This window comes from Polistes canadensis, unplaced genomic scaffold, assembly GCF_001313835.1.
Source record: "Polistes canadensis isolate GaletaPanama2010 unplaced genomic scaffold, ASM131383v1 scaffold_88, whole genome shotgun sequence".
Classification (NCBI taxonomy): domain Eukaryota; kingdom Metazoa; phylum Arthropoda; class Insecta; order Hymenoptera; family Vespidae; genus Polistes; species Polistes canadensis.
Window position 1 is genome coordinate 127822 of NW_014569635.1, and position 10517 is coordinate 138338.

Genomic DNA, 10517 nt, shown 5'->3' on the forward strand with positions numbered 1-10517 from the left:
GTAACTTAGTATTTTTACTTTTTCTATTTCTTTATTTTTATTTATTTTATGTAAATGTAAAATCACGCGTTTAAATTTAATTTCATTGCAACGATTAATAGAGATTTGATCAAAATAAATATAGAATTCAATTGAAAAGTGCATCTGCGAATTGGACGATTTATATGTCAGGCTATTGTATCACTTGCTTGTATAATTAATATAGTTTTCTTCTTGTTACAGGTGATCATCGTTGGATTTATCATCAAACCTTCTGGATTCTTTTTTATTTGACTATCTTAATTTGCTTCATTTTCAAATATACGTATAAATGCATTTCTGAAGGCACACACACATGTTTATACATTAGAAATTAAATATATTTATTTAAAATTTGATTACAATAGAACTATGCTATTTATACTATCAAAGAATATATCATATACTATCATAGACTATCATATATACATATAGTATTATACCGTTATCGCGTTAAGTACTTACTATCGTCTAATGGTGGGTCTCGGTTATAACAAAAATGAAACTGGGTAGATAATAAAGGGGACTTGTGAGCTTCTATGTACTTCTGTATTCTTCGATTTCGAAAAAGTGCACGAGATTAAGTTGTCTTCTAATTAACCTTTAATTCATAGATACTTAATTCTTTCTCTTCACGGACCTCATGTAATAAGCGGACCGCATACAAGATATTCTACTTAAAAAACAAATTAAATTGACTTTCAAATACTCAATAAAATGATTGAATTATTGGAATGATTGTAATTTGATCTAGCTTACATTTATTTCATAGAATATTAATTGAACATTGAAGAATTGTTCTTAATATTGAAAATTATTTAATTTCTCTCTCTTACTTTTTTCTTTTTTTACGTCACAGATATGATTATAAGAGACACATAAATTCATTTTTTTGTAAATTAATTTTTTACATGTTTTTAAAAATACTTCATAACAACGTGATAAGTAAATTATATTTAATATAATTCTTTCTCTTCAGAGACATGTTGGTTATTAACAAGACTACATGCGAAGACGTCATCATGAAGATGGTCAATGTACAAAAACATCAGAATGCTCCAATGTGAGCCAATGTACTTATTATATCATAAACAAGGTTTACTTTAGATAATTTTAATTACATAAACGTTGTACTTAAATGTTTTATAATAAGCCTTGTCTTTTAAGATCTTCATATGTTTTACGATTAACTACATTCCCAAGAGAATCTTCAAATTCTTCTTCCTGCTCTGGTTGCCAACGTTCGGCTTGCTTTTGAGTTTTCAATTTTTCCCATAAAGCAAGAGCATCTTCTATCTGAGTCACATTGGCAAAGTGTGCGGTATTTGGTATACCAAGACAACGCATGCCATGAGCATGTCTCCATTCCGCAAAATGTCTTTGGAAAGCTTTAGGTCCTTTGTATGTGAAATTACCACAAATTTCACAGTTGTAACTAATATTAAGACCGTGTAATTTATACAACCAATATGGTATAGGCTTKCCGTCCCAACCAAGAGGCAAATTTTTAGGATTATAMGGAACTTCGTTATCATCTTCTTCCTCCGATTCACTCGCACTTGCTTCCGCATCCGAATCACCTCGTTCACCTTCTGTCCTAGCTTGTTTCCTTTGTACATTTTCTTTAGTAGAAACTCTTTGACTAGAAACCAATTCTGCAAGCCTGTAAACGTGAGACTCTACCCTTGCAATTTCTTTCTGTTTTTCTGTATCTTTACCTTTGCCAGACTTTTTATTTTTACTTTTAGCTAATAAGTTTGGATCGAGAGAAGCTTCGCCCTTAGTGCTAAAAAGTCTCTGCGCTCTYTCCTCCAAAGTRCCACCGCATTTTAAACCTAARGCCATCAATGCAGATTTTAATCTATCCAATCCGAGGGATGCTAGTTCTTCCCAAGATGAAAAAGCAGAAAGTTCCAAATGTGCTCCAACGTGAGCCAATGCGCTTCCAGTTTCCTTCGGCCATCCAGGAAATGTATTATTTTCCCACTGCGTTTCGAAATCCTTATTGGCTTCTTCAATTTCTGCATTTATATCTAACAATGGTCTAACTCTACTCAAATAATCAACCAAATATAATAAAAGGACTTCAATGTATCTGCTGTATTCGGCATTTTTCCTTTCTCTTGGAATATCGAATAAATGATCGAACGTAGACAAATAAGCAATGTAATCAACCTTTTCGATACCCTTAAGATTAATAAACTTTTCATAGCATTCGTGAAGATCCAAATACTTTCCGTAACCTTCCTCGTCAGTGAATTCAACAAGGTTCGACAATTCTTCTGTAGGATTTTCTCTCATTTTGGCTAATTCCTCAAATTCAACTGACATTGGTACGCTAATTTCATTCGGATGTCTACGATAGAATTCTTTGATAGATTTTAATCGAGAATAAAATTCAGAAAATTCGTTTGGACCCGAAAGTGCTTGTACCTGAAAAAAAATTGTATTAAAATTATTGTATATTCAACAAATGAATGATTATAAAAATGTATAAACCTAAATATATATACAAATATATGAGATACTTTTCAAACATATAACCTCTTACCTCCTCTTTTCTTTGACCATCTTTATCTTCGTACAAATCTTGTAAATTAGTGGTACTATCCATATACTGATCCAATAACATTTTTAACCTATGCTCAGAATTAATATTTTCACGATGGCCTGGTTTTTTGAAAAGCATTTCTTTTACCATAGCGTCCATTAACCGTTCTCTTTCCTCATGATAACGTCGTTGTTGTTCCAATATAGTTTCCATTATATAGTTCAAAATTAGTATAAATTATATATATATTTTTTTTTGTTAATACGCGTATATATATATACTTTATTATTTATTATAATTTAATATTTCTTTAACGTTGTGTTTACATTATATTTCACTCCAAACTGTATAATAAACTTTAGCGACGTGAGCGGACAAAATATGAACTAAAAGCAAACAGAGGAGCACGTAAACGTGTATTCATATCATCGGTGTATAAACTTGTGTTAGTACACCTCTCCTATGTGTGGTGTGAACACATGTTTAGTTTAGTAAATTGAATTACACTTTTAATTTCTCATCTGTGTGTTAGTACAAGCGGATCGAGTTATAGATATGATCGATATTATTGAATATATCGATACTTGCATAAAAAGGTTGGCAACAGTGGACGACAATAGAGATTGGCAATTCTGATTGAATATTATATCGATATTAGAAATCTGTATTATTGATCGTTGGTATGTCATTATTTTTTAATTCATAAATTGTTTGTAAATGTTCACATTGGCTAGTATTAAATTATTTTCGATTATTTCTTTTACCAAAGAATACAGAAGTACATAGAAGCTCAAAAGTTCCCTTTTTTATATATCTAGTTTCAGTTTAGTTATAACCGGGACCACCAGTGGGCGATAGTATGTAATTAACGTGATGACGGTACAATACTATCAAAAAATATTTTCAATTATTAATAACTAATTAAATAATTAATTAATAAAGCGAGAATTTATGGATTTTTATTAAGGAATTAGTGTGCAATTAAGAGTACTTATTCATTTTTTTTTAATATTGAGATTCTATGCCAACTTTTCTGTGTTATCGCTCAATGTTGGTCCCGGTTATAACAAAAATCAAACTGAGTAAATAAAAAAAGGGGACTTATGAGCTTTTATGTACTTCTGTATTCTTTGATTTCGTAAAAGTTCACGAATACAAGTTATCTTTTAATTAACCTTTAATTCGAGGATATTTATCTTTTTTTCTTCACGGCCGCACATTGGCGCCGATTGAAGAAAATGTTTTTTAAAATCGATGATTAAAAAAAAATTTCATTAAGGGCTTGAAAGCAATTAGTATTGAAACATTAACTTGATTTTTTATATTTTATGTAAGAGCCATCGGTATTCAAGATGGAGGAGTTGTTGGATTAGAATCAATTGTGAGCCGTCAATCAATTTTGGTCGCTAAAAAAATGGTAAATTTATGATTGGTCGTTTTGGGGTGAACTTAAAATTTCATTGGATGCTTTGATTGGTAACTTTAGGTTACAGGGATTCAAATTAATTTGAAACCATATTTCTTAATGATTTTTTAAACTAAAAATCCTTTTCTCTTTCAAACATAAAAATTATTTCATAATATTCTTTAATTTTTCAAACGATATGTAGGGCGTCCCTTTTATATAAACAAACAAAATTAAATGAGACGTGATTTTGGTACCAAGGTACCAAGGGACCCGACGTCACCAGTTAAAGATTAAACTTATCTCTGGAATAATGCATTTACGTCGTAGACGTTTTTTAATTTAACATTTTTATTGTCTTGCAATTAAAGTTAATTGAACTAAAAGCTTTTCACCAGCCCTGGTTTATATAATGGTATACACTATAAAAAAAATTCACAAGATGACTTACAAAATTTTTTTTCTTTTTTTATTTATTTATTTCATTAACTTGACGACTAATTTTAACTCGATTTATAATTAATATATATATATATATGTGTGTGTATAAATTACAAGAATGTCGTATTCGTAATAGCATTCACATATTTAAAATATACATTTACATTTCACATGCATGTTTGCTAAACGTACACCACTGTCTACATACAATATACGCTATACTAATTAGATTATTTGTTCTCTTCCTCTTTATATATACATACACACACATATATATATGTATGTATATTTGACGTATATTATAGACTCAGTAGATACAACGTTTTCGCTACACTATCATAGTAATAATATCGTCTATGTTCATCCAAAAGTCACCAACGACATTTTCATCTTTTTATCAATGACAAAATAACTTTTTTCAATTTTTATTAGCCATTATTCTATAAAAAGCATTATTAATAGTCGCGTTTTAAAGCATTAACAAAAAATCATACTTTTTTAAAATCTGATTTTTCGTATTTAAAATTTTTTCAACTAGCACAATAATTCAGAGATTAATATAATGACTTTTGTCTGAACATAGACAAATATCATTTAATTGGAATAAACAATTTTATATGTTATTACCGATAGTTTATTTTCATTTTTTATTATATATTTACTTATTTATTCTTTTCTATGTTAAAATTCAAGACCATTTTTCGTTTTCTTTTTGATTTCATAAAAATGCTCATTTGCTTTTTTTTTTTGATATTTTGTTTGTTTGTTAAGCGTTCAAGACTTCTCTTCGATTGGATATCTCATTATCGAATTCTTCAACGGTTTCAACGCTTCGTTGTGGCGTTGTAACTTCTTGGCTGTTATCATTTTCATCAGGAGTAGTCGTTACCGTTGGGTTTACCGCGCCATCTTCGTTTTCGTTAATAGTTGTATCATCTTGTGGTTTAACATCAATGACACGTACACGGAAAATGATTCCATCGGTATCGTTGTTGTCCTTGTAAATCGTTTCGTTGATCGTCAATACGTGTCCATTGATAATCTACGATCAACAAATTCTCTTATTAGTACAAAGTAAAACAGCCATATTTAATTTGTGCCCCCCACCCAATGAAATTATCGTTTTCACCATTAATCCTCCGTCGGTAAAGTAGATTTTACTAACGTCATCGTGTTGCTTGAATTGTTTTAATTATATCGTTATTTACAAAATCTGATAAAATTCAATAGTACTCTTTATGGTCTCTAGAATATTGTTTAATTAATTATTTTCTTATTTATAACTTCAAATTCAAAATAAATATAGATGTGTTTAACACAAGTTCTATAAGACTCATGTTTTCGGTGGAGGGTTACGATTTATTCTTTTTTTATTATTTTTATTGTAATATCATCTAATTTGAAGATGGACAAAAATTGTTTTACCTTGGTAGTAGAAGTGGTGTTTCCTCCCAAAGGAATCTTACTCCAAGGTGTTGAAAATCCAGGATTTAATGGGAAACGGGATGCAATACTGGCCATTTGTTCTCTAAGTCGGTTCATTATTTCTGAAATAACAGAGATTAAGAAATATGATTAAAAATGTTATTTAAATTTTTGTTTTGGTTTTTTATTATTATTTTCATATTTTATTATATTTTTGGTAATTTTTTGCATGTAATATCTTTTGTTATATTATATATAGGTCACATTCGTGTTTAAATGATCATATCATATTACGTATGCGCTTGGGTAATATCCCGTTTATATATTCATAAGGTTCGATTGCAAAGGATTTTAATCTTCCGGGCATTAATTTACTTTCATTTTTTAGTTTAGATTTCGTTTGGGATTATACGTTTCCATATATTAATATATTCTAGAACGGACGAGATATAATTATGGAAGATGTTACGTATTATGACGTCAAATTAATTACATCGATTATACGTAAACGAGTACACGCATAGATTTTTTATTATATATATATATATTTTGTTGTATCATTTTTTTTCTTTCGATTTTGCAGTAAGACGTACGTTTAAGATAAAACGTTACTTATGCAATAACGAAAGGAAAGTTCATTCGAACAAGATTGAATCATTTATTATCTCGTTTAAAGTGAAGGGGGTTCTTTTGTGAGCAAAAGGTGTACTAAAAATTATTTCCAATTGCATTGCAACAGGTATATTATCGGGACTTAAAATTATTCCATCTTTTTTCTTTGATGCAATTTTTAAGATGTATTATTATTAAGGTCAATTGTAAAATTATCAGCTATTACATCAAATATTTTAACGAAACACTATTTTATAGATAAATGTTGATCGATTCCGATTGATTTTCCCGCGAAAAAATTCAAATGTTTGTTTCCCGGTCGGTAAGGTAGAACTCGCGCGTATCAATTTTTTACAATTATAAATCTACGTGGAATATTAAAAACTTGTTTTTTTCTTCTTTTTTCTCCTATTTATTATTTCATTTTCATTCTACTTATTATCATTACCGAATTTATTATCTTTTGATTTGTAAGGATATTTGTAGTGTCACGGATACGTTCAACGTGTTTCTCGAGATTAAAAGTGAAGGGTACTTTTAGCGAGAAAAGGTGGCACACTATAAATTGATTGCAATTTTATTGCAAAAGGTTACATTACCGGAACATAACATTGCATCGTTTACCTTGATGCAATTTAAAATGATTATATACACTGGTATATACGTTTATTGATTTATTATATTAGATATTTATCTAGATATAATTTTTTTTTATAGATAAATATCAATAAATATTCGATAGATTTTCTCGGTTGAAAAAAAAATTCAAATGTTTGCTTAGCGGTCGATAAGGTAGAATTCGTTCGTATCGATCGTACAATTATAGATTTACGTGGAATATTTAAAACTTGTTTGGTTTTTTTCTTTTTTTTTCTTTTCTTTCTCTTCCACCATTTATTATTTCATTTTCATCTTGCTCGTTATCACTTCTAACTTTATTATGTTTTGTTATTAAAGGACGATTGCAGTTTCTACGGTATTCGTTTTACGAGTTTCCTCTCGAGGAAAATATCCTTTTAAAAGATAATAAATTACACGAATGTCTTTTTAACTCTGTTCTTAGGATGCCGTTGCGAATTAATTTCAAGGAAGCGAATAGTTGGCACAGAACGGTGGCGGCGGCTTCTTCTAGCTCGATAATCACCACCAGTCTACGGATCTTCTACAATATGTATATGTAAGTACTTATATATACAGGGTGGCCTATTTTCAAATACAATTCTCTCTCATTCAAACTAAATTTTTTTTTTTTATTTAATATATATATATTATCTATTTTACCAATATATATATATATATATATATATATATATATATATATATATATAGATATATTATTTATCTGACGAAATATGTGTGTTCGGTTAAAAAGTCAACTTAAATGAAACAATTACTTCATTTCTTTATTTGTTTTTTTTTATTTCAATACCGATATCGCTTTTATTTACCGACCGAGCTGTTAAATCTTATAGGTTATAAAACAAAAGAGATAGAAATAGATAGATAGATAGATAGATAGATAGATTTAGAGAGAGGGAAATCATTTAATCGGTGAATTTAATCGGTCGATTCGTATCGAACGATAGGAGCCTTTCTGCGTCCTTGAATAATAATGGCTGAACTCTGACGAGCAGGAAATTGGAATCCGCAAAGCCAATTGGTCATTTCTCGACCGATAACTTTTGTCCCTCTCCCCCCACCCCTCCTTACTCACCAAAGTGTCCTTTTCACTTTTCCAACCGTCCCCAATTGTACAATACGAGATATACTACCCACCCAATGGTCAATATAAATGACCTATCCAAAATGGCGGGCAAAGTTAAACGAATTTGAATAATGATTAGTTACGAGCTTCGATATTTTATTAAAGGAACCATTTTTTTTATTGAAAATCTTGAATTGTTTTCATCGTACGGCCTTGGGATTGATTTTAAACAAACGACTCATCTAATTTCGTTTTTTCTTTTGAAATGTTATTTTAAATTTTGGAAATGAACGAACAAATTTTTCTGTTTTTTGTTGTTGTTCTCAAAATGAATGTATTTAAGAGAATTTTGAAATAAAGAAAATGAATGTTTAACTTCGTTTCATGGGGAAATTCGTTGAGATAGATTGGAACCGAGTTTTCACGTTACGAGGATGGAGATGTTGTAAACGAGCCATCAAGTGCTAATAGTTTCCACCTGTAGTACGGGATAATTACTTTTCTTTAATTAGGATACACACCGAAGTTCTGGGATTTATTTTGGAATGTTTTTCTTCTTTTTCTTTTTTCATTAAAATTATCAAAGTTATGTTACGTAAGTAATAGAAAGTAATAAAAATATTTGCTGGAAACCTCGAATATCGTTTAATAATAATAATGATGATAATTAATATTATATATATAATAATGATAATATTTTTAAATATGCGAATATTTCTATATTGAATAAGAGAAGAATGATGTATGATAAATTGGATAAATGGTGCATGATAAATAAATAATCATTTGAAATTAATTGAAATGTTATTAATCATCGTACGTTTATAATTATAAACGAAACAATTGATTATTTATATTATTGTATTAATTTTACGTTGTTATCATCTCTCTTTGCTTGATGTTCTTTAAAATTTATCTATTATATTTTCTTCCGATTTTTTTTTTACATCTCATTATAATAATATCGCATTTCTCAGTCTCAGTTCATTAGGACTTATTTACGGAATATTCAATCTCAATTTAAATACGTTATCACATTAAAAATTTTTTATCGTTAAATAGTACATTAAATTCTCGAATATTATTTATTTATTATTAATTAATTTTTCCAAAATTATTTATATTATTTATTTTTTCCATACTGCGATTCTTATATATTTACGATATTAAATTAAAAGTTTAACAATAATTTTAATAAGACTCGTAGTCGAACATATTATGTTATGCATTAAACTTCGTATAGTTATTACAACTGTTTTAATAGAATGATCATTAATTTTAATTCTCATCAATAATTAAAAATATTTAATTATTCTATATCATCTTTAAAACATTTGTTTTATTTATTTAAAAAATGTTTGTTTTCTTTATTCTGTTTCCTATATCGTTTATCGAATTTATTTATCACAGGGTGTTTATCGTTAAGAATTTATTTAAAAAATTTTTAACTTTTTTAAAAACACTAATACACTAACAAAAATTCTTTAACGTCTAATAATATGTCAAATTCTCGAATATGATAACGTTATCTATTTTCCATATTGCAATTATTATAATAATAATTTAATATAATAATAAATTATAAATATAATATATTATTAAATAAAAAATTCAACATCAATTCATAAAACTTGCAGTCAAACATATTTCGGTATGCGTTAAACAACATCAAACTTCGTATGCTTATTATACTTGCTTAAATGAAATGATCATTAATTTTAATATTCATCAACGAAATATTGATTTATTTAATTATTCTACATCATCATTTAAACAAGTCGCGTATACTTTCCTAAATTATTTTTGCATGTTCTGTATGGCATTTAATTTTTTCAAACTCTTACAAAAACAATGGTATCATTTAAAAAATTAATCAGTATCGATATATACTCTAATTACGAATTTTTACTATTGGACGTGTTGAGGTCACCGGTGACCCACACGGCAGTCAACGTATTAACACACGTACTTAAGGGGTTACATGGGTTTGGGACTTTCAAAAAAATTTTTTTTTTTTACCTTTTTAAATTCTACAACTCATCTAGAATATTGTATTGAATTTTGAAGTCGATAGGAGTAGTAATTTTAAAGATAGAGCCCTGGGAAGTTCCACTCTTTAATGGCTCTTATACTAGCACTCAAATCTTTACACGCGTTTTTCTCAAAACGCTTTTTCTAAAGTCGGTTGTCAAGATTTCTCGAAAACTATTTAACCGATTTTCATGAAATTTGCTACACGTCTTCGTGATACTATTGACAAGTACTTGGACGAAGGATTTTCGTTTTTTTCATAAAATCGAATTTTAAGAAACCAAAATGTGGTGAAAATTGTAGCGAAATTTGAATATTCTTGCTAAAAA

General features: G+C 28.5%; 2 protein-coding genes across 2 annotated transcripts in view; both read right to left on the reverse strand.

Annotated features, from left to right (window-relative positions):
* Positions 1-767: 767 nt before the first annotated feature.
* LOC106786907 (splicing factor 3A subunit 3-like) lies at positions 768-4149 on the reverse strand. The gene is made up of 2 exons (XM_014748787.1): positions 2570-4149; positions 768-2451 (listed from the first exon to the last, which is right to left on the reverse strand). The coding sequence occupies exons 1-2, from the start codon at positions 2780-2782 to the stop codon at positions 1162-1164; spliced, it is 1503 nt and encodes a 500-aa protein (XP_014604273.1). The 5' UTR covers positions 2783-4149; the 3' UTR covers positions 768-1161.
* Positions 4150-5124: 975 nt separating this feature from the next.
* The window catches only part of LOC106786908 (icarapin-like), a 64634-nt gene continuing 59241 nt past the window's right edge, over positions 5125-10517 (reverse strand). Inside the window, exons 3-4 of the mRNA XM_014748789.1 lie at positions 5841-5962; positions 5125-5457 (exon numbers count right to left, since the gene is read on the reverse strand). Coding sequence (XP_014604275.1) covers positions 5182-5457; positions 5841-5962 — 398 coding nt within the window. The 3' untranslated portion in view covers positions 5125-5181. The remainder of the gene's footprint in view (positions 5458-5840; positions 5963-10517) is intronic.